This window comes from Neomonachus schauinslandi, chromosome 6, assembly GCF_002201575.2.
Source record: "Neomonachus schauinslandi chromosome 6, ASM220157v2, whole genome shotgun sequence".
Taxonomy (NCBI): Eukaryota; Metazoa; Chordata; class Mammalia; order Carnivora; family Phocidae; genus Neomonachus; species Neomonachus schauinslandi.
The window spans coordinates 64,013,247-64,037,744 of record NC_058408.1 but is presented as its reverse complement, the minus strand read 5'-3'; the positions used below and the strand labels follow the sequence as shown (position 1 = coordinate 64,037,744).

The window sequence follows — 24,498 nt, the reverse complement described above, 5'->3', positions numbered from 1 at the left end:
CATTCCAAAGCCAGAGTGACTATAGCATTGTGCGTCTGGGCTCTGCAACCAAGTGTGAAATGTCAGTAAACAGGAGTAATAAAAATGGCTCTTTTTTCTGGAATAAATCTAAAACTCATTAATAGTCCACACTGAATTTGGGGTTTGCTTTGGGATGCTTACAACTTGGGGAGAATTGCTTTAGAAAAGTTTTTTAACTGTGTTAGTTAAATTATTTGTAGGCCATTTATTAGACACAACGTCAGGGTTGGATGAGTGAGCCCATGGGCGGGCAGAACACACAAAATGTAATAAGAGAGAAACCATCGGACTGGCTTGTAAAGTGTTTTGTCTTTTCATGGTAAAACTCTTTGGGGAAGCCACCTGCGTGGCTCATTAATGAATGCAGCCTAATGTGCTGCGGGTCTGGTATACTATCGGGGCCCGAGCGAGCACCACCACATCCCACACTCAGAAGCAGCATGGAGGGAATTAACAGGAGCCATTAACATCTTGTCTTCTTTAGGTTCTGCTATAGGCCTAAGTTACTCCGTTGTACCCCGTTTTGTATAAATCTTGGGAAGTGCTGGAAATTTGTCTGGAAGACAGAGCTGTCGGAGGCCAACATGCAGGCAAAGTAGGTCACCATATACCTATAACCTGGGTTATGTGTCTACTAGAAGCTTGTCGCGCCAACTCCTTCCAGATGAATTGCACCAGATGGTGCAACTGAATCTTCCAGTAGACATCTGTTCTTACTGGGATTGGCTCCAGGAGCTCTGGTCCAGGAATCTTGGCACCCTGGGCCCCCAAGAAGCTTCCAAATTATCGTCATTGCGGTATGGCCATAATTCTCCACCTGTGTGTGTGTGCCCCTTACAATGTGAATTTGCAACTCCTCCATTTAAGAGGTGGGGTCTCTTCCCACCCCTCAAACCTGAGCCAGTAGAACGCAGCAGAAGCAATGTGCTCTCAATTTGGAGCCTACTTCTCAAGAGGCTTGTGTACTTGGATCATGCCATTGCCATGAGAGCAAGCCCGCTGGCTGATGAGAGACAACGTGGATTCTAGATCAGCCCAAAGCCAGCCAGTCCCCAAACATGTGACGGCATCCAGCCAAGACTGCAATCCATACGTGAACCAAGCTGGAAACAAGAATGCTCGGCAGGCCCGCAGATTCATGAGGAATGATAAATGCTTATTGTTCTGAGCCACTGAATTTTAGGGTGGTTTGTAATGCAGCACTAGCTAATACAGGAGCTGTCCTGAGCCTCTCTTCTTCCCCTCCACTCCACTCTACTGACTTGGGCCACGGGCCTGTCAACCTTAGCTTCTCTGCCTAGCACTTGCCCTAGAAGCCTGCCTAACTCTAACCCAGCTTCTGGACGCCCCCAGAAGCCCAGGCAGGAGTGGGGTCCTCATGGACCACAGACACCACCACCTCGATGCAGGTGGTCCTGAAACTCCCACTTCTGCCTTCTGTCTTCCTGCTTCTGTAAGCCATCGGCTGACTGGCCCCCTCTTCCTTCTCTCCAAGGATATGTTTTGTTGAGATCCCCGCACAGAGATCCCGCCCAAAGTCTGACACCAATAATTCAAAAGGACTGAGCTACTCAGTGGAGCTCTGACTGGTTTCCAGAAGTTGTAGGGATGGAAGAACCAACGCATCAGAGCGCTCTGGGAGACACCCTCTGGGCTCACAGGCCCTTGAGAATGGTCAAAGCTTCTCAAAGCCAATCAACGTTGCCTGAGCCTGACGGGGTGGGAAGGGCGACACACACCTGAGAAGCATCTTGTGGAAAAACAGCATCAAAGGCGAACATCTTAGGAGGAACTTGGTTGCCTCTCTTTTGGAAGACATTTTGACCTCCACATGTCAGGGGGTCATACAGGGTGATCTGCTTCTTCCGTGGGTCCACCTTTAAGAAGGAGCTGGATTCTGAGGTATCTCGAGCCAGTGTGGAGCAAATGCGAAGCATGACTTTCACCTGCCAAGACACAAAGGCAGGACAGGACATGGAGTGAGATGGCTGGATGCTTCCTGAAGGGGCTGCCTCGTGGGCTCTGGAGATGCAAGTGTACACGGTGGCAGGGAACCTTCTGGTAAATGATGATGACCCTCAATGGGGCAAGGGAAAACCAGCTTATTTATAGCTACTAGTGGAATATTTTGATATGTCCATTGCTTTATTACAGAAGTGACACATTGCCTTGTCTTCTTATTAATATAAATTGAAGACCATACGCTGGTGGCCCACTTACAGAGAAGACAAGGGAGTGTGGATGGCCGAGGGTTTGGGGCCGGTGTAGTTCCCTTGAAGAGAACTACTCGCAGATCAATAACCCATGGACATAAAAGTTAGCCCTGTAATTTACTCCTGGCCTCTGCTCATCAGGACTCTTGGAGACAAAAACCCACCGTGATTAGTGTCATCATTAAAGGCTGGAGAAATGGCCTGTTTTTAATGGCCAGCATTTGAAATGTGTTCCAAGGAGCAACAGTGATGAAAGATTTGTTTGAAACATGTTATTTGGGATCCCATTAAGTGAGTGCGTAGAAGTTGTCATTTCGGGGAACAAAAGCGCATCTGGGCGGGAAACAGGAGCGGTGCGCCTAACCCGCTTCCCGAGTCACCGACCGGGGACCAGACGCGACCACGACTGCCCGCTCCACCCCTGCGGCCACGCAGAGCACGCATAGGAGGAAACTGCCTGCCCCGGAGCCCTACGGCGAGTGGAAGTCAGGCCAAAGCCACACGCACACGCGCACACACACACACACGCACACACACACACACACACACAGCTCTGCGGGCGCAAGGCCTGGGGCCTGGACAGCATTTGCCCCCTTCCCAGTCTCTGTCACTGTGTTGCTAGTTCAGTCCAAATGTGTCCAGCACCTGCTATATGCCAGGCCCTGGGCTAGGCTGGCACTGGGGATGTGAAGGCTACACAGGGCGACAGACAGAGACAGGCGATTTTTGTAATACCACGTGGTGAATCCTGCAGCAATGTATAGGTTCCTTCTAAGCTCCTCTCTCTGTCTCACCTTCCTCATCGGATCAATCGTCAGGTCTGATGAAATGGCAGTTGTGTGGTTTTGGGGAGAGGGGTTGTGAATTTTTAAATGAGTATTTCGAATGTGCAGAAATTCTCAGAGAATCATCTGGACTGTGCATCGTGGAGTGAAGGCATCCTCCCACTTGTCTTTCCCCTGTCTTTTTCCCCGGATCTAGGGGCCCGGCGTCGCGGTGGAAGGAGCCCATGGCTGGGATGAGGTCGACCCTTTGGGATTCAAATGCTGGTTCTCCCACTGGGAGGTCATGTGATGATTCCTGCATTTCCAGGGGGTCTCTTGTGTGCTGGGGCTGTGCTGTCAGCTACAGGGCATCATGTCGTCCTCCTGAGAAGCCAGCACATCGGCATACCTGTCCAGATTGTACAGAGAGAACAGGTTTTCTAGAACTTACCCCCCATCCCTGAAAATGTAGGTGGTAAGGCTGGGCTCTGACCCCACCTCTGTCTGACACCAAAGCCCACACTTTTTCCATCATGGCAACTGCTGCCTCCCCTGTGTGGTCCAGCCTTTTGGAGCCTCAGTGTTCTCACCTGTGTAATGGGAACAATGAGGCCTATTTCATGAGACTGTGGGGAGAATGAAATGAATGGACATGTGAAGGACTGAGCCCAGGGTGGTGCTCGATTTCTTCTTCTCATCCTCCTCCTCCTCCCTCCCCCATACTGGTCTCCCTGTGAATGGTGACATCCTTATGTTCTCTCATTACGGTGTTAACGACGAGGTTTTAGAACCCAGCCCTGGATGCTGGGTACCATGAGTCACAAACAGGCTGCCACGGGGGGGGTCACTGCGGACAGCGTGTGGTGGTGGCGCTGGTCCTCACAGGCTCCTGCTAGTAAAACAGTCACTGCATATATGACCACAAATCACCCCATCTGTCTACCTTCTACTCAGGCAATTTTCTTGTTCACCGTGAATGTCTCTGATCTTATTTCAGTTCTGTCCACCCCTACAGCTCTGCCCTAGTGATGCAGGTGTGCTGAGGGCACGTATTTCGGTCACGACTTCCGGTAGGTGTCTGGGGGCCTCCGGGCGTTCTGTGAGCAAATCCCCTCGCCAGCCTCGGAGTGGTGCAAGTCAGGGATGAGGCCGCGCCAGGCAGAACCGATGGACTCACGTGGCCCGCTGCTTTTCTATTTCACAATTGCGCATGCAATTTCTGGGTAACCAGAGGTGCCGAATGTAAAATATGAGCTAAGCCAGGCAAGGGCCTGTGGGAAGCAGGAGAGAGGGGGCTGAATTTGCCAGGGGGAATGCTCTTGCATTCTAATGAAGTTCCAAGCCTGCACTTGCATTTCGGTGGACGGGCTGAAGATCTCAGCTGCGGGCCTGGCCAAGGAGGTACTCGGCCCTTTCCATACCCCTGAACTCGGGGTGGGGGGCGGGGAAATGCTACCCTCATTCTTTCCTTTGCAATTCATTTCAATAAATGGGTATATTTTTTCCCCCTTAAAGGAAGGAAATGGGGTTTTTCTGTTTGACTTCCTTGGTGTCATTATCCTTTCCGTCCGCATTCCACTTCCTGCTAAATCCTCTGTAATTAAAGTGCTTCGAGATGCCACTTATGAGCAAGACTGTCCCCCGGACTTCTTGCCAGGAGTTCTCATTTTGGGGGCAAATGCTAGTGGGTTCCTTCGTCCCCTGGAGGCTCTGGGCAGCGGAGAGGGTCCCTGCACTTGGGAACGTGCCCCCTTCTCCCGGCTCTCAGGGCACAGGGGCCTGTCTCTGATTCCAGTCCCAAAGGCAGAACCGGCAGAATGAGATCCAGAAAGCCAGGGCACACTCTGGCCCGGCACCCCCTTTCAAATGACAGGAGACTGGTGCTTCCCTACCCAAGCCCTCAGGGGTCAGGACCCCACTTTGCCTCATTTACGTGATTGCTCAGGGGACAGTGGAGCCAGCCGTCCCTCGGGGTGGCCGTGGCCTCTGTGTCTTGCTCGTTAATCATGGCAGCACCTCCCCCTGGATGGCATGAGGGACTCAGAGAGCATCTGTGCGAGACCGTCGAGAGAGGTGGGGCCTGGCTCCTGAGCTGTGCGGACTCTCCATCAGAGCAGAAGACATGGCCGGGCCGCCCCACGGCCTTCTGGGTGCTCGTGAGGGGCGGGCCCCAGCAGGCGCTCACCCTTGACTCTACACGTGATCATGAGCATGGGTGTTCCTGTCTGGCCCTAGTCACCAGGTACAAGTACATGGTACACCCCTGGGGTTCTCCTCATTGCCCACCTCTCGACCCAGAAGCTGTCCAGTGGGAGGCTTCCTTCAGACACCAAGGCAAAGGCAGGCTTTGGGCAAATGTGACCTTTGGAAGGATCTCTCACCACCCAGAGAAGACCATAGCGAGGAGGTGGGGGAAAGAAAGAACACAATCACCATTCTCATGCAGCAGCTTTGTTTAAATTCCTTTGTGGGTCCCCATGATGCTCAACAGACACACGGGAAACAGTGACTGGTCCCCAGGTCATGTCTCAGCCCCAGCAAATGCTCAAGGTAAGTGTGTCAGGGGGTACGCTGTTTCTCCCCCAAGGGTAGAGGCTGCAGAATACACTAAGCACTAAGCACTAACACCTTTTACTTCATTTACACTTTTATATTTTGAATCTCCTTACACTGATGTCTATGTTCACAAAGTTTTAAGAATCAGGTCAGTAGAAATGAGTCAAGGTGAAGCCAGATCAACCTAACGAGAAACACCCTTTGCATCATCTTTGTCTTGATCCCAGAGTATCCGAGTTATTTCCAAACCTTCCATATCGATTCTTAAGTTCCTAACACATGTCTGGAAATAGTTCAAGGCAAATCAGACACCAATGTCTTAGGTTTGTCAAAATCCACCAACAAGAAGAAGAGCGAGAAAAGCGAACAAGTAAGATTGTCAGGGGGAACGTAGAACAAAGACTCACCCACTGAGATGGAACAGACAGAACGGCCAAACTGCAGAGCTGGTAGGCATCCCATGAGTCTGGCCCGGGACCCCACATCCCACCTACTGAGGCCGGCGCCTGCAGTGGGGGTGCTGGGGTTCCTCGTGACGAATGTAAGCCACGGAAATATCCACCACCCTGCCCTGGCAGGTGACCTTCTCCACCTCCGACGAGAGATAGCACGAGTTCGGGCAAAAGGCAGAGTTGGCATCCCAGCCCTGCCTGGTGGCAGTGCAGGGTGGGGCACAAGCAGGCAGCCCCGTGCTGGTCTCAGTGCGCACCAGGACGCCTTCCTTGGTTTCTACATATTTTCAGATGGGTTCAGCTCTTGAGGGACAAATGAAGGACAACAGAAGGGTCCATTGCCTATCATGAGTGTATCTCCTTTCTAACAGTTTCCAGCATGCACCACAGTGAACGGGGAGCCCAGAGACTGGGTTCTAGTCCAGATGGCACCACCACAAAGTCGTGTGGGCCTTGGTATCCTTATCCCTAAAACGGCCTGTTGTGCCACCCCCTTTGAAGGACAGTTGGGAAGCATACAAATGCAAAATATTATTCTCAAAAGAAAGGATGCATATCCCTCAAATCAACACGTAGAAAATACTTTTCTATATTAGATTAATCATATCAGAAGCCTTTCTACTAGGCTTAATTTTTAAAGATTTATTTTATCTGAGAGAGAGACAGAGAGAGCAGGGGGGAGGGGCAGAGGGAGAGGGAGAGAGAGTCTTAAGCAGACCCTGTGCTGAGTGCGGAGCCCGACGTGGGGCTCGATCTCATGACCCTGAGATGATGACCTGAGCCTAAACGAAGAGTCGGACATGTAACTGACTGTGCCACCCAGGCACCTTAGGCTTAATTTTAAAAATTAAAGCAAAAAATTCTTTAATGAGCATGCACATACATAGTGACATGAGAGATGAGATCAAATTATTTTCCTCCCCCCCCCAACAAATTAAAGACGATGTGGTCTGCTTACATCTTTTGCAAAGGTAAGTAATCACTTAAATTTGATCTGAACACCTAAAATCGAGATGTAGTGTTTCCTTTATTTTATTCCTTTCTTTTCTGTCTTGATCAGATGAGCTGGATGTGCTCACGTTGTCTACTTATGGCACATTAATTCCTTCCGGAAGCTTCTTCAGGCTTTCCGACTGAGATGATTGGAGGGACAGGAGCTGTGAATGGTGTGTCTTCAGTATGCATTTTTCTCGACACACTCACTTTTCCAATCTACCAAGAAATTCAGCAACCCTCCGCAACCTTCCATGCTTAGGACAGTCTGACAAATCTAGTGTAAAAGAGTTTGATGAAGTGCTGATTTCTAAAACGCACCACGAGGGATTAAGGGTGCAATTTTCCAGCTATTATTCAAAGAGCACTTTCCTCTCTATAACCTGATTCTGTTGCTAACCTACCGCTCACCTGCCGACCCCCATTCGTATGACTTTCCTTCCCCCTTTTGATTTACTCAACGTGCCTACTTGACCTGACGGACGAGAGACAGAGGCAAAGAGGTTCCATAAAGGAGCAAATTAAAGCTGGGCTTTACAAAAGGAGAAAGCTTAAACACTTCTCTGGTAAAATGTTTAGAAAGAATCTGAAATTGCTCTTTCTGGAGGCAGATCTTGATGATTTCACGTGACTGAAAGGCTCCAGAAGTTTCTTAGGAGGCTGTGGGAGGCATGGGTCAAACAGCAACGGTGTTGGAACGACCCTCATCCCAGGACCTGTGCTCCCTAAGTTTACAGAGGGAGCCTTTAAACACAGCTGACAAAGTTGGGTTCCATCGAGGCATAGTTACCTTAAAGAACTGTAGATCCACTAACCACAGCTCAGTGGTCACTGATGGAACAAAACCAAACTGGACTGAATTTCTTTGATCAAAACACAATGGTAATCCTCCGTGATCTAGTCAAGGGTCGTGGGGCTAGGCCCCTGGAGAAGGTCCAGAGCAATAGGATCTAGTGCCGAGTTTGGGGGGCAGGAGGTGAGTACCCCCCACCCCGCCCGACTTATTCTGGGGGAGTGTCTACTCTGTGTCAACAAAATGAATCACTTTATCACTCACTTGGCACCTGCCATCTGTGCAACGAATGTAACTTCTTCACAATCTCACAAATTTTGTATTTACAGAGGATTTTCTCATATCTTATTTCCATTTGATTCCCTGCAACAGCTTTATTGGGGAAATGTTAATATGATTATTACTAGCATCATCCTAGCTTTATGACCCAGGAGGCTTAAGTAACTGGGTGCTGGGCACTTAAGTGACTTGTCCAGAGCCAGCTGCCCGCTGAGCATCCCAGGTCGGATGGAGCCTCACCCCAAACCCAGCAGGGCTTGAACCCGTTCGGCCGGGCTGGGTCGGAGCTGAACCACCTTTGAGAGAAGATGCCTGCACTGGGCGACTGGCTTCTCAGAGGTGCCAGTGGGTGAGCATGTGGTGCCAGACAGCAAATAATGAGCCCCGACGCCATCAGAGAGGGAGGGGCAGATTTACATTATTAAAAGCCAGGCTGGGAAAGGTGAGAAGTGGTGGCACAAGAAAGCTTAAGTGTGAGACCAGAAAATGGAGCCCAATAATGAGATGTGCTCACTGAATAAGTGCTTGGGGGATGGAGGAGGAGGAGGGAAAGTCCCCAGGCTCCTGGCTGGTGCATCTGTCAGCCCAGCGGGGAATGCAGCCTGGAGGGGAGTCGGTGGCCAGGGAAGGATCCCTCCCCAGAGAGGCGAGAGGCCCTGCACCGGGCCAGGCAGCCTCTGGGAGCGAGGTCCCTCACACCAATTAGCAAGCTGGGGGAAAGCCGGCCAGGCTGGGAGGACGAGGACGGGCATATTTCAGGAGCTGGGCTGGAGGCAGGGACTGAACTCACAGTGTATGCAGAAGAGGCCCCATCTCTTAGCGCAGCGTATCTGGCAACATATTTCAGATGGATGAGCTGGCTTAAAAACACGTCCTAAGACACAGTCATTCTTGGGTCCAGAGTGACGTGGGATATGGGGTTCTGAGGCGTCCCCGGAGATGAGCGGCTCCAAGGTTAAGGACACCCGCACGTCCTCCCTATGGCCATGTGGAGCGTAGCCTGGAGTCTGGGAGACAGGCTGCCTGGGCCTGAGCTCTGGCTGTGCTGTTCACGGATGTGTATCTGTGCCCAAGTGACTTAACCTCCTCCATCCTGCATCTAGAAACTTGTCCTAATGAACACAATGCCCCGAGAAGGGCTGTCGTGATCATAAAAAGAGCAGATGCCTACAGCACCCCTTACAACTGCACCTGCTACATAATGAATGTTCAGTAAATCCTAGCTGTTAGGACTTTATAATACCTATATTATGTGATAGTATATCAATACGACAAAGTTTTAGTATTTCACAAATTTATAATATAAATTTAAAAATGACTATTGTTGAGGGTGTGAGTCTACTGGAAAGATCATGAACTTTGAGGTCAGATACCAGCTCTTTCTAGCTGTGTGACCATGAACATATTATTTGAACATAGTTTTCTCACCAGTATAGGGGATAATAACCATTCTCTGGAAGGACTTACGTGATTATTAGGCAGATAATCGTGCTATGCACTTGGCACAAAGCAGTCTCTACAGCGATTTACCGTCACCCTGAACCCACGTTCATGGCGGTGATGAGAGCTCATGCCCTCCAGAGCCCAGCACGAGGTCATGGCTCTCTCAGCAATCCCTTCCACCACCTTTGGCCCAGGGCTTCCACAGACCTAGTTACTAGACCCTTTCTGGTTTATGCCACACGCACCAGAGGCCTAGAGAGAGAAAGTGTCCCGCCGTGCAGACTTGCCCCGTGCCCCCCCCCATTCTTACAGATCCAAGGTGAAGCTCAGGATTTCCAATTTCCACCCACTCTTTCTTTCACCTGAGTTTTGGTAAATCCTGGGTAAGTGACACCTGGAGATTTTTCTGAATATCGGGTAGGAATACTGTTGTGGTTAGTTTGTGGTTACTGTGGTTATTTTATGTTTTGAAGTACCCATTCAAGAGACAAAATGGACTTTTTGAGCAAAGCGGCCATGGGCACTCCTTACATTAGAATTCTTTCCGATGCACTCAGTTTGGCGTTTGGCACTTATTGTTAATAAGGGCCCATTTACCGCTAAAGCTCACTCATGTGTTACGACGGCAGAGCTAAATAGTAGATCTGTCGTTAAATAGCAAACACTCGGGGAATGTTGCATCTGCGTCCGACAGACGCAGACCCCGTCTGTCACCAGGGAGGTGCTGTCTGGTTTTGAAAACAACAGGACCAAGGGAAAGTTGCTTTCTTTTGCAGCCCACTTTATTATAAATATGAAAACCTCAGCGTGCTAACCTGACCCTTGATGTCATGTCTTCTGCACCTGTTGTGGGGTTCTCCCAGCCCCGGGGAATTCACCACCCCACTGCTCCCGGCCTTTGACCTAGGTAACTAACGCCCAGAACTCTGAGAAGAAGTCAAGGAACCCAGTCTAGTGACCGTCTAGAAATACCAGCTCCAGATACACCACGGAATTCGGTAAGGCACCATAAGAAACCACCTGGTTATCCAAAACGCAAAGACAGGAGCCACGATCATCTAATAATTAGGCATATATCTTTCTGGCATTCATCCCTGAAGACCCTTTTCCATAGAAAGCTGTCATCTAGGAAGACTGTCTATGCAGGCTCCCAAGTTGCTGAGTATGTGCATCTCCCACAAGATGATAATCTTGCTTCCAGTAGGACCATGCATGGATGACACCTGAACACAGCCTCGGGGTGCCAGTTTGGCCTGAGTTCTCAGAGCTTCCTAGGGACAGATGTCAGGTGAGCCAGATCAGAAAGAACCCCTCGGTTCAGCAGTAAGTCCTTTCCTGCCTACAGACTGCTTGCCTGGTGGTGGGAGAGAAGGTGTCTTTCTCGGCGCCCACAGGCAGGTGGGTTCAAAGCCGGGTGGGGAGTCCCCTCCTTAAAAAGCCATGATACACACACTCCAGGATTGGGCTCTTGTCCAGCCTGGAACCTAGTAGCCCCGGTTTCAGGCAAGAGAACACACATTGGAGGAAACTTTGGGGTCAAGAGGTTGAAATCTGGAACAGTCCTGGGTAAAATTTAGGAAGTCAGGTAAACTAACTTACATCGAAGCCTGACAAGTACTCGATGGATCGCCACCCCGCATGATGAAGATGTTTAGAAGATGTTTTTCCAAACTAAATACTTTGTACTTAACCTGGACAATAGGGAGCCATGGATGGATGGAGAGTGAGACTAGCAGGAGGTCCCCACTGCTCTGCAGTAAAGCTCCAGGGGCCACAATTTCTCCATCTGAAAACCCCTCCAGCAGTCTTCCAGTTTGGGCTGCTATGGAGTTAAGGGAGACAATGCTCATGCAACTTGCACATTTATAATCACACAACATTCTAAAATGTGCTGACGATTTTTTCAGTGAGTCTCCAGCAGGGACTGGGTGGAGGACCCACAACTGTGCAGTTAAGAGCCTGCTGTGTGCGTGTGCACTTGGTGCTGGCAGCGGCCCCGTAACTTGACAAGGAGAATAATGACTCAGTCAAGCAACAAATAAATATTTATTAAAATGCCAATGAGCAAGGCACTTGCCTTACCTAGGGAAGCAAAGTATGCCAGAACATTTGCATTCAAGGAGAGAGCCGAAGAGAGATGCATTTCGGAACTCTCGAGAAGAGGGAATGCTGTTTTACAGGAGTGTACCTAAATCCACGGCATGTAGGCTGCTCGGTTCCAGCCTCCGAACAGACTGTGTCGGGGTAGCCAGGGGGCTGCCTGGGGCAGAAACACCTCTCTGCTCCGCAGTGGGAGAGAAAGAGCAACGTTGGCCCTTCTGTCCTCAGGATCACGTATCAGCTCACCCACTGGACGTTGCTCTTTCCTGCGTCTGGGTCAGACTCCCACTCAGTGACAAGGTGTCTAACGCGTAAGGGAAACAGCACAGATTCTTGACTTTGTGAGCTTTTATAAGGCAACTGGCCACTTGCTGTGGTCTCTCCAGGCACATTTTTGTTGAAGTGACAACAGTTAAGCACAGGTCCCCAGGAACTGACTTCACATCAGCACGCGAAGGGAAGCACGTGTTGTCTTACTCAACAGCAGCAAACTACTCGAATTGAAACGACTGTTTAGACACAGATTGGGGGGTGGGGGCTCCCAGAGTTGCAGACTCGGTAGGTCTAGGGTGGGGCCTGAGAATCAGCATTTCTAACAAGACCCTGCTGATTTTGTTGCTGTGGGCACCTCACTTGAAGAAACACCGTCCCGTGGGTATGTTGGCTTCATCCTTGTGGAAGCATTCTCTCAGATTCCACTGGGAGTCCGAAACACTACTGGTGATAATGTTACATTCTGGGGAAATGACAGTCTTATTAATTTTAAGGATTCTGATACCTAATGAAAGAACATTATGGTGCTGTCAAAATGGAAGTGGCTTCTGACTCTGCTCCATAGTCAACTGGAGGAAAACTCTCAAGCTCTAAAGTGAGTAAGCGTCGACCTTAGTAAGGATCGCTAGGTTGAAGAGCTCTTCTTCTGAAAGTAGCCCTAGTCTTGGATCTATACTTCTCTGGTTCTGCAGCTCTCCCCTGCCACCCCCCCGCCCCGCTTTTATTACTCATAAGGAGGCATAAACTTTCCACAACAGAATCCAAACCAACCCTTCCTTTAGGTTCTTTTCTGTTTCTCTTTCTTCAAAGAAATGATTATTTAGGATTGTATACAAATTATACTTCTTAGGAAATCAACATTAAAGCAAATCAACAATTGTTCCAAGACCATTTTTCCTCCTAGAGAATGCTGTCCTGGCTCGGCAACACTATGCACATGCATGTGCATGCATGTGCTTGCGTGTGCATGTGTGTGTGTGCGAGCATGTGTGTGCGTGTGCATGCATGCGAGTGTGAGCACACTTGAGAATAATGTTTAACACCTGCATTTACAACTTCGGAAATCAATAAGCATTTATGGTCATTGAATAGAATGGTCAATATGAGTAGAATGGTCAATATTTATTTCGTGTGGAAAATAGTTATTAAAATTCAAAAACTTAGGGTCATTTCACCAGAGAAGGATCCTCTGCTTCTAGGTCATGGTTCATCCAGAATGATGTCTGAATTTGATGGAAATACTTCAGAATAAACTGGTCACTGAAAACATGTGATACCCACTGGGTAGGGCAGAGGAAATGTTAATTTTGCTTTGTTGGGTAGGTGAAAACTCATAACCTTCCAGCCAGTGTTTCCAGCTTTGATGTTATCACAAGTGAGAATGATGATGTAACCCAAATCCATCTTGTAGTCCATTGAGGTACCAGAAGATCTTATTATGATTACTGTCCACTTCTAACACAGTCCAGATGGCCGAGGGCCCTCTGGTAGCATCAAGAGAGCTCTAAAGAACTCCACTCAGAGTGAACTGATTTAATAAACTCTCCTGCATGATAAGAAACATCCATCTACCAAAATGGAGTAAATGAGACTATAATGACTCTCCCCCAGAAGGCTGAGTTTAGGGTTAGGTTGTCTGGGTGGGGCATGGTGGCAATAAGTCTCCGGGGAAAAAACTCCTTTTCAAATTTGTAAGATTTTGAGTGCCTGGCAGGACAGCATGCATCCTACTTATTCTTACATCCCCAGGGACACTGATAGTGCCTTTCACCCAGTTGAAGCTCAGTTCGGTTGGGCCAGTAAGTTCTCAATCTGGGAGGTAGAAAGGAGAGATGGAAGCATGAGAGATGGGATCTTCCCTGGGATGGTTGTGGATGAGGGCACAAAAGGAAATGAAAGGATATACGAAGGAAGAGAAAGAGTGCTCCAGAAATAATCATGACAAATGAGGTCAGGGGTTGGGAATGTCTTCAAAGCAACCCACCCAGATTGTAAACTCTTGCTTCTTGTATTTTTAGGGGGTGGACAGGAGGTGGTAGTTGTGCTGATTGGTGGGGTGGGGACTGTGTCTCAATTTACGAAACAGACAGAGGTAAAAATACTCTGACCGCTAGTTTTTCTGAGGGACAGAGCAGGTGTGTACAGGTTTCTGGGAAATGGGCGGTAGAAAATCCTGTCGACCCTATGCTCAATGTTGGCTCTTTCATGTGGTTCCAATTCAATAAGCATCTCTTGAGGGCTTACCTCTGCTCTGCTCTGTGCCAACCTCCCAGCTACCCTATATGGTTGGCCTTTCTTATCATGGGATTGAAATGGCCTCCCTAAGGTCTCAAAGGAGGTAAGTATGCGGGACTCAAACTCAGCTCTGGCTGTAGGTCATGAACCTTTTCTTCTACCCCAACTGCCTACCAAGGGAGATAAGGCACAAGGGCAAACGCAAACCCTTTAGATCAAGCCCCACCTATTGCATATAAATCGTACACAAAGCAGACTCCACACTGAAGATATTTACGGTTGCCTTGGCAAGTTTTATGGAATTCCCTTAAGTCATTTTTTTCCTGGTGTTGCTGTGGTTCGGCATGCTGAAGCGTATTTCCGCACTTCAAGAACGCACAGGCTATGATTAAGTATATTAAGGGACTTTTAAAACTTAGATTTATGGCCTGATAAGTTGTAAAACAACTTAAAATTACGTAAATTTGTATTCAGGGATTTTCTAAAATTGTAACTTAACTGACTCTATAGATTGTAACAAGTCCTTTGAAACTTCCACTCTATGATTCAAATCTTTACCGTGTAGTTTATTGACAGGTTGATGGATGCAATGACCCGTTGGTGGGCACATGTTAAATTCACAGCTTGTGTAGTCATCCCTTAGGAGGACCTGTTAGTCCCTCAGCAGACGTGCCGGGCAGACCCCTAGCACTGAACCCCGAGTCAGCCATCTTGCCAATAGAAGCCATTCACTGAATGTAGGTGAAGGCAAGAGAATGGATGGTTCCAAGAAAACTGACCCCATTCTTTAACACACGCACACACACACACACACACGCACACACACACACACATATACACGTCTGTCTATCTTCTACAATTATCCATCTTCATCACTATAATGCTCACAAACATACTTGCAACAAAACTCAGTGCTATTTGGATCCAGGGCAAAGTCTCAGCAGTAGCTCTTGGTACAAACTTGGGAAAAAACGAGGGGTCGACAGTGTGAATACCCCCCTAGGCAGCATCAGCTCTTGGAGGACTCTTGGGTATCAACAATGTATCTGAAGAAACAGTGTTCTGAATGTCGCTCCAGAGGACCAGAATGTCACATCCGGAGGCTGCACAGTGTGAGACGCACTCGCAGGTGGAAGCTTCCTTTTGGGAAGCTGCCTGGTGAGGGGCCTACGCTATCCCTGTCTCCCACAGAGCCAGACTTCAGCGGGGCAGGGGCTCCTGAGAAAGATGGTCTGCTCCGTGGAAAACGGAGGCCATGAGCTCAGGGTAAAACCTCGCCCTGGGTCCGTGTTAGGCCAATGGCAGAGCTAGCCTTGCACTGCTGGCAGCCAGAAGAGATGTTTGGAAATAGCCCTCATTTGTTCTGCCCACGATGACGGTGTTGGCAGCACACAGGCTGGAAAACAATAGGCAAGGCAGGGGCGGGAGGGGTAAGGGGCCTCCGTCCGTGGACGGGGTGGGGGGCGGTGGCAGGAGCAGAGGCTAGGGTGCCTCTTCGGTTCAGGGAGTGAGGGAGGCTACTGGGAAAGAATCGTTCTGATCCATGCTGGGCCCATTTTCCTGTGCCCTCCAGGTGCGCTCCACCCTTCCCCATCCTGCCGGTGCCCAGGGAGGCCGGCCTGTCTGGACCCCCGGACGGGAGGCGGGTAAGTCCGGAGGCCTCTCCACATATGCCCTGCTCTGGCTCTGAAAACTGCCACCTCCCTGGGACCTTCAGACCCAGGGGACACTGGCGCCCGCTCCTCCCAGCCCTCCCTACTGCCCCGCTCCTTCTAGTTTTCTGCACCCGACCGATACGTCCGTCAACATCCCTTTACCGAACTCCTAGCAAAATACTCAATGTGAGTGTGCACCAGTTTTTCCAGCCAGGACCTGCTTTGTCCTGCTCCTTTCCCTCGGTTTGCTGGCCGTGGCTCCTCTCAGGGGAGGGAGGACAGAGGGGTCTCTAGTTTTGACACCTCACTGGCAAAGGGGAAAATCCACGGTGGAGTGGGAAGGGGCCGCCCCCTCTGACCCCAGGGGGGCATGCTGGGGATTTGGCCCGTCGTGATGACAGGATATTCTTTGGTAAATGTCTGAGCTCTTCCCACTAGCACAGCAGCTGGAATAACGTGGACACAGCTCTGGAGGAAGGTGGCCTGCGAGTGAAGTGAGTGCCTGGCCTCACGCACACCGACCGCTCACCGAGGGGAAGGAGACACCACAACCCTTCCTCAAAGAGGAAAATGTTCCGAAACCCAGATGGTAATCGTGAAAGTCGAGGCTTCTTTTACTACTTTTTTTTCCCTCTAGGAAATTTCAACTGTAGAGATAAACATGAATTGTGCAAAATTTCTAGAATGTTCTCCGTTTCATGGAAAATGGAGCATTAGGGTCCACATGCAAATGGCAATGAGGTACAGCTCACAGATTCAATCTCATTTGTTTTTCCCTCTGGATTATGACCAGGTCTGGCTGGGAAGGAAATAACTCAGAAACACAGAGACTACCCCAATGTTCATTCAAAGAATAAAAAAAGAAATAGGACAGGGAAAGTCTAGAAAGGACTTTTCTCTAAAGCAACGATTTATTAGAATAAAACCCCAATTTCTAGTAGCATAACCAGAACCTATTTTCCCTTGGTTCATTAACTCTGTTCCCAGAGCCTATTTAATTCCATGAAAGTAACTTCATGCAAAATTCCTGTTTCAATTTCAGGATTTCTGGCATCATTTAAACAAAAGACTCAGAAAGCTGAGGGAAATTTGTGCTTTGCCTATAGGCACAGCCACCTAGTGAAATCCTGTGTTTAGAGGGAAGTCACCTCAGACCAGCTCCATGGAGTCTCGGAGCCAAGAGCAGAGCTCAGTGAACAAATGTTAGAATGGTTTCCATCCAGAACCTGGATGGTGGAGCTTTCTTTCTTTACACAGTGGAAACCCAGGTTCATTCCAGCTCCAGAATCAGGCTCAGCATGAAAAATCCTGAACTCTTACGCACGAGATCCCTGGTACTGATGTCTGCCCTTCTCCATCAGAAAATCGCAAAACCCCGGGACATTCATTACCTGCCACATTCTGCACATTTAATGCTGGGGTGTGCTCTAAGCCCCTGGCCAGGAGTGGAAAGTGACAGAGATGTAAAGGAAAAGACAGACAGAGCCCTATACTAACTGGATGCTTGTTATACGTAGAAAAAAGTGCCAAAGAAACGGTGAATCGGGACTTGCCCCAGAGGAAGGAGATTGGGGCCAGCTGCTGTCCACCCGTGGCTAAGAAGGAGTCGAACTCTCCCTGTGAGGCTTGTGGAGCCTCTACCATGGGCCTAGTCCGGGTTCTGGGTGTGAGGGTGGTCAGCGCACGGAGAGACATTCCTCTGCCCCTTGTATGCCCCCCTAAGTCTGTTCACTCTGGACACAGATCTTAGGAGTTTCTAGGACATGTCGCCTGGTGGAAGCTCATGCACAGCAGTTGAGTCGATGGATCGCTGGGCTGGGTTCTATGGGGTAGAGTGAACCCATCAGCCTAGAGTCCCACAAAGTTCTCCCTTGCTCTGGGTTCCTTGGCTTCCTTTTCCCCTTTTCCATCCCTCGAGAGCTCTGGAGGTGCTCTTGACCATTCCTTTGAGCTCTGGTCAGTTGGAGAGCTCAGTTCACTTGCCCAACTGGAAAGGGCGGATCTGAGACTCTGGACACCCAGGTTCTGTTTCTGACCTTGTCACAACCTAGCTGTGCGTCCAGCCCTAGACCATCGGTTCTCAACCAGGGAACATGGGCAATATCTGAAGACCTTGCACTTGGGGGATGCTGTTGGCATCTAAAGGGAGGGAGCCAAGAATGGTACTCAACACCGTCCGATGCAACAGCCATTTCTCCCCACAACACAGAATTAGCTGGCCCAAAAGGTCAATAGTGCTGCTCTTGAGAAACCCTGCTCTAGATTTCTGTTCTTTTCATCTGTAAAAGGAGAGGTTTGGATTACGTCATTAAAAAAATACATTTATGGAGACCAAAATTCTGAAATGTAGTTGAAGTATTTGGGGAAGTATACAATTTTACAGTTAGATATGAATCACATCACCAATGATGCCGAGAAGCAAAAATTAATTGTCTAACGTGTACAAGTGTAAATACAGTGGCTCGCATCAATACTGGCAAGGGAATGTGTCCTGGGGCTACTGCAGTCCCTTATGCTATAAAGAGGTGAGAAACTGCACTGTGTCAACTGCCTACCCAACAAGGCATTCATTTAGAGAGCAGAAAAAAATCCCCAGCTTTCAAATCCCAGGCTTCCCCTCAAGAGCATCTGGTGGGAAGTGATCTGTACAAACTCCTCTTTGTCTAAACAATGTGCCACACAGAGAAAGGCCAGAGGTGGTTCATGTGGAAATGGGGTTTTTAGAGGAGCTGCCTTAAAGTAGCCCCTTGCCTAAGCCCTAAAGAAGTGTTAGCTATATAATCCAGGTAACAAGGCAGAAAAAGCCTGGGAAGGCTCCAGAAAAGACTCTTCTATGCCCAGACCCTCGAAAAGTCCCTGAATCCTCACAAAGACAAGTGACAGCAAAGACAGTCCTCGGCGTAGGGGGAACTAAGGGAAAAGGGGAAAGTCTTAGAGCAGGGCGCTCCAGCACAGTGACTCCGCACACACAGATTGGTGTGGCCGGGACACAGAAGCCAAGTCCCCTCAAAAACTCCAGCCCTGTCTCTAGGAACCGTCTGGATTACCTGGAAATGCCCACCTGGCCTCCCCAGGGATAACCTGTGCTTACAGGTCAATGAGGCTGAAGTTTTAGAATTCATTCTCTAATTTTCAGATTGGGGGAAAGTGGGGCATACATGAGTCACACAGACTTCTCCAAGGTCAGGGCTCCTGCAAGGTGACAGCAATACTGAGTCCCTGCTGTGGGCGCCGGCTGGAAGGGCAGGGCTGCTCCCTCACCTGGTGGGGTGTTCTCTGCCTTCTTGGCACCTGCTGTGGTCTTGAGGGTGCACAGGCAGGGGTGGGCATGATCTCTGCAGACAGTGATGGGGCCCGAGCCGTGTGTGAGGGTCCAAGCACAGGGAAGCGGCACAAGGCTGTTCAGGCCACGGACCCCCACTGATGGCCACCTCATTGTCCTAATTTGACAGAAGTCATTCAGGGAAAATGTCACACAAAAAGAAAATGGATAGAAAAGGTGGCCTCTGTCAATGACCAGTTTCCTCCTAGGAACATTGATTAAATTATTGTATTGACAGTGCTAATAATGTTATGGATTTTATTTTATTTTATATTTTATTTATTTATTTGAGAGAGAGTGAGCATGAGTAGGGGGGGAAGGGGCAGAGGGGGATGATCCCTACACGGGGCTCGATTCCAGGACCCTAGATTATGACCTGAGCTGAAGGCAAACGCTTCACCGACTGAGCCACCCCGGCGCCCCAATGTTACGGATTTTAAGTCGTCATTTCCCCAACATGACAAAGTCCCTGTGATTTGCACAGAATCACTGTCTGAGGGGACAGAGAATGCAGAAGTGAGTGCAGTCACCAACTCCAGGACCCTGACCTATCTGGGAGCCGGAGTGCCGAAAGAGCATCCAAAACCACACCAGTGAGCAAAATCTAACTTCCACCGGACCATCAACAGACTTTTGCTTTTATTTTTACCTCATACACTGAAAAAGATAAGGAACACGAGATTTCCCCCAAACATCACAACTTCTGTTGTCACCATTCTTGGAAAAGGAGGGTGGAAATGTGCAAGGAGAAGGCAACGGCGGTGCTTGGGGCAACAGAGAGCCCCCCGCTCCGCTCACAGGCACGATGCTGGTGTGGACGGTACCATCCCTGGCCCTCGTCACCTCCGCCTCAGCCGTCCCACCACAGAACAAGAGGGGCAAAAGGTGGGCTACAAGGCAGCCTGAACTCCAGAATCCTAGTGGGGAGATATGGGGCCTGATGGAGGGCAGCCAGGCAGAGGCTGCTTGGCCTCCCGGGCCACACCCCGTGGTCCCTCCGGGGCGCCTTCTCCAACCACTCTAAGGCCTTAGACCCGCCTTGTTTGGATACTTACTCAAATTAAATAGTGTCTAAGAACTACTGAGGTTTGATTTAAAACTGGCCCCAAATGAAAGTATGTCGATCTTCATTCTCGGAAATGGAAGAAATTGATCTTTTTTTTCCCCCTTTAGCCAATTTTCAATAAACAAGAGCCAACCTGAGTGGGGATGGGTCAGTGAAACATCAAATAAAAGAAAAAATAAGGTATAATATGATACAGAAAAAAGTGCATGCAGGGGAAGAATAATCTTCATCAATTTCTTTTTTTTTTTAAGACTTATTTATTGGAGAGAGTGAGTGGCAGGGGGGAAGCAGACTCCCCACTGAGTGCAGAGCCCAACGTGGGGCTCGATCTCATGACCCTGAGTCAGATGTTCAACCAACTGAGCCACCCAGGTGCCCCTCTTCATAATTTCGAAAGCACTGTGGCCTAGGCAAACTTTGGGGCTTTCATGTGAAAATAAGTATTTTAACTCTGATAAAATTTGTATCTGGGCGTCCCACTTGTAACAATCACAGGGACAGTGGCAGGGCCTCGCCCTTGGTTCCCCTTCTGTGTTCTTGGGATTTCCTTGTGGTTTTGCACCCTGTTCTGTGCGTGTTTCAGCCCTTCCTCTTCAGGTACTGCGTGAAATGCCAAGAATTCTATCCATATGTACATTTAGAAGGCTTCCTACATGACGCAACCCAAGCGTTTAGGGCAGACAGCAGGAAGGGGTGAGGATGTGTTTCTCTGTTTCTGTATCAGGCAGGTGCCCCTTCCGACAAACGAGGCTGAGCCCACTGCTCATGGCACACACGTCTGAGCCACAAAAGGGCCTTATAACGTGGCCACCTTCTGGTCAGATGGGCATTTTACAGGGTCACACCACGTAAAAATAAACACATAGTATTTGTATGTGACAAATTTTTTTTAAGGATTTTATTTATTTATGTATTTATTTAGAGAGTGCACAAGCAGGGGGAGAGGCAGAGGGAGAGAGAGAGAATCTTAAGTAGACAATGTGCTGAGTGTGGAGCCCGACACAGGGCTCGATCTCACGACCCTGAGATCATGACCTGATCCGAAATCAAAAGTCGGACACTTAACTGAGTGAGCCACCCAGGCGCTCTCTGTATGTGACAGATCTTGAAATAAACTTGGGCATTAGAACGGGACAGTGTGAGGACTGAGGGATAATACTGCTATCAAGAGATGAGATTAATATTTCATTTTTTAAATTTTACTTTTTGTGTTCTGAGATAAAATGCACATAATATAAAATTTCCCCTTTGAACAAGGACAATTCAGAGGGTTTTCAAAAAAAAAAAAGTCACTTAGACTATTATGCAACCATCGCCACTGCCTAACTCCAGAATACTTCCATCACCCCAAAAGAAATCCCATTCCTTTTAACAGCAACTCCCAGTTCCCCCTCCCTCAGCCCCTTGGCAGTCCCCAACCCACTTTCTGTCCCTGTGGTCACGCCTGACGATGAGTGTTTTGAGGGGATTCCAATTGGCTGCCATCGCAGCATCCTCATTTGTCCTGGGAGCAGTGACAGGCACACACAGGGAGCAGGACGGTAGACTGTTCTAGAAGGCTGGGCCAGTGGAAAGGTCCTCCATACGGTTAGTGACGGCTGCGGGTCAGCATGCAGGAGTTCGTGCCTGGAAACAGTGCAAGGAGGAACAGTCGTGCGCCCGGCCTCCTTCTCAGGGTCCCACCCTCCAAATAGCCCCGCCTGGTCAGGTGGCACCTCTGTGCTCATGAACAGTCAGGAGCTAAGTGGCGAATCCCTGGGGCTTCACCCTCAATATCTGAAATATGAAAACGACATCTACCTCTTCGGTTTCCAAAAGTGATTACTGCCACGGGAGTCACGGCCAAGTGTGAAAGGGTGATAGGGAACGTTCCAGGCCAAATGACAAAAGGTAAATAAATCCCGCCTGCCCAGGGCAAACTGCTCCCCCAGGAATGGGGTACAAGTTAGTCCTGTCTGTGGAAGCAGGTACACAGGCTCCTTGCTCTTGCAGCCTTTTTAAAGCCAGGCCATGAGATCTGGGCTTCGTGCACATTTACCACACTTGTCATACTTAGCAGATAAAGCTGTTCCCTGAGGATATTGTTCTAACAGAATTCTCCATTGCTAAGGCCAGCAGCATGCTCACCCCCTCTCAATCAAGGCGGCATAAAGAGGGAAGCCAGCCATGCACATCTGTCACTTGGATGATTAGCCCTTTGACGGTAGATACCTCTTTGAAAGGCCGGCTCTCACAAGCACCTGCTTTCTCCCCAGGAAATAATTTTCCTCTGTCTATCAAGGGCAGAGATGGGAAGAATGTCCTTGGAGGGTGTGATCTGGAGGTTCACCAAGGAATCTGTGTAAACACACTGAAGATACCTTACAGAACCCTGGCCTTTGACAGACAGAAGAGGCCATAATGCAGAATCTGTTGTATACACAGTGAACATATCAGAATGACTCCTCTCTTGAGTTTCTGCTTATTTTTCCAAAGCCAAGAGAAAGGCTTCATTAATTTTGTTATTGAAAGTGCTTAGAGAGCCTAATCAAAGGAAGGCAAAAGCTGATGGACAAGCACCTTTCAAGAAAAGCCAATCGGTATGGAATTATGGAACGGTTTACGCTTGGTCATCTCATCTGTGAAGGAACAGTAGGGCAGGATGATAAAGAAGCTCTACTACCTGGAAATCAGACTGATCTGCTTCTCCTTCTAGGGGTCGCATAGCTTCTCGCAACTGGGTCGATCTCTCAGAGTCAACGATGTTTATTTGGAAGTGGTGTGATGTCATGGTAGAAACACATCTTGATTGAGAATGGGAATTGGGGACAGGAGCCCCATTAATTCCTAGCACCATTATTTCCCACCCCCGGGCATATCACTGATGTCGAGTGACACAACTCCTATCGGATGAGGGGTTCAGTGTAGAGCCTTCTACATGATGGGTACTTACTCCGTGTCTTACTGAGTAATTGAGCACATGAGCAAATATGGTTCTTTGTCATTTGGGGACTTATCATCTTACTGGGGAAGAGGGCATGATAGAAATTAAAGATGACAGGAGCGCCTGGGTGGCTCAGTTAGTTAAGCATTCAACTCTTGCTTTTGGCTCAGGTCTTGATCTCAGGGTCGAGAGATCAAGACCCTCGTTGGGCTCTGCGCTGGGTGGTAGGGCCTGCTTGAGATTCTCTCTCTCACTCTGCCCCTCCCACTGTCCCCCTCCTGCCCCCTGCTTGCACACTCTCCCTCTCTAAAAACAAAAAACCAAACCAAAACAAAAACCCAAAAAACTAAAGATGACATAATGCAATTTTGTTACTTCATACAATGAAAATGTGGATTATAAAGCAGGCAGTATTATTGTTCCAACTGATAGATTTTAGTTTATTATGGTAGATAAAAATTTAGCTATAACAAATAGAACCCCAGAATCACTTGTAATAAAATCTGGTGACATCTGGAAAGTAACATGAACATGGTATTACAAGTATGGATATGTGGCCCCAGTACCCACTTGGCAATCATTCCCGTAAATTCTGGGAAAAACAAAAGAATTTCAGTTTGAGCTTTTATTGACTTTGTGAGCTGACGGTGTAACACTGAGAGAGAAATGCAGATTCATCCAACCATAGGTCTACCCTAAACAGAGGACCACAGTCCAAAAGCAAATATGAGAAGCTTTTGTGACTTAGAATCATGGGGTGAGGGCACAAGTATGTTAAGAAAGCTCTGCAAAGCCTTTCCTGTCTCAGGCATTATGGTGCCTCCTTGGCTCTGTGCCCATAACCCATGGGAGTTGCCCAGTGAATGGAGCAGATGAGGATTCAAGATCCCCAAACTCAGGGAAGATATCAAGGAAGATGCAAGACCGGCATCTGGAAGGTCAGGTAGGAAACCAATGTGATAGTCCAGGCACAAGATGATGAAAGCCCCAGCTAGTGACACTGGAATTGGACAGAAAGAAGCAGAGGCAGGTAACCTTAGGGAAAAAGTTAATAGCATCTGGTGATGGACTGAATGTGGGATGAGTAGTAGAAATACAAAAATGATGAAGTTTCTTTAAAAAAAAAGATTTTATTTATTTGAGAGAGAGAGAGAGAACAAGCACGAGCAGGGGAGAGGGGAGGCAGAGGGAGAAGCAGACTCCCCGTGGAGCAGGGAGCCCAACACGGGGCTCGATCCCAGGATCCTGAGATCATGATCTGAGCTGAAGGCAGATGCTTAGCTGACTGAGCCACCCAAGCACCCCAAGGCTGAAGTTTCAAACCTAAGTGGCATCATCACCAGACATCCTTGAATTTCAGTGTTGTTGTCTATGAAGTGGAAATTAAACACATCTGTCCCTAACTAACCC

General features: G+C 48.8%; 1 protein-coding gene across 1 annotated transcript in view; it reads right to left on the bottom strand.

The window, feature by feature from the left end:
* The window catches only part of KIF26B (kinesin family member 26B), a 442,436-nt gene that overhangs the window by 84,035 nt on the left and 333,903 nt on the right, over positions 1-24,498 (bottom strand). The window contains exon 6 of the mRNA XM_021689868.1: positions 1,761-1,967. Coding sequence (XP_021545543.1) covers positions 1,761-1,967 — 207 coding nt within the window. The remainder of the gene's footprint in view (positions 1-1,760; positions 1,968-24,498) is intronic.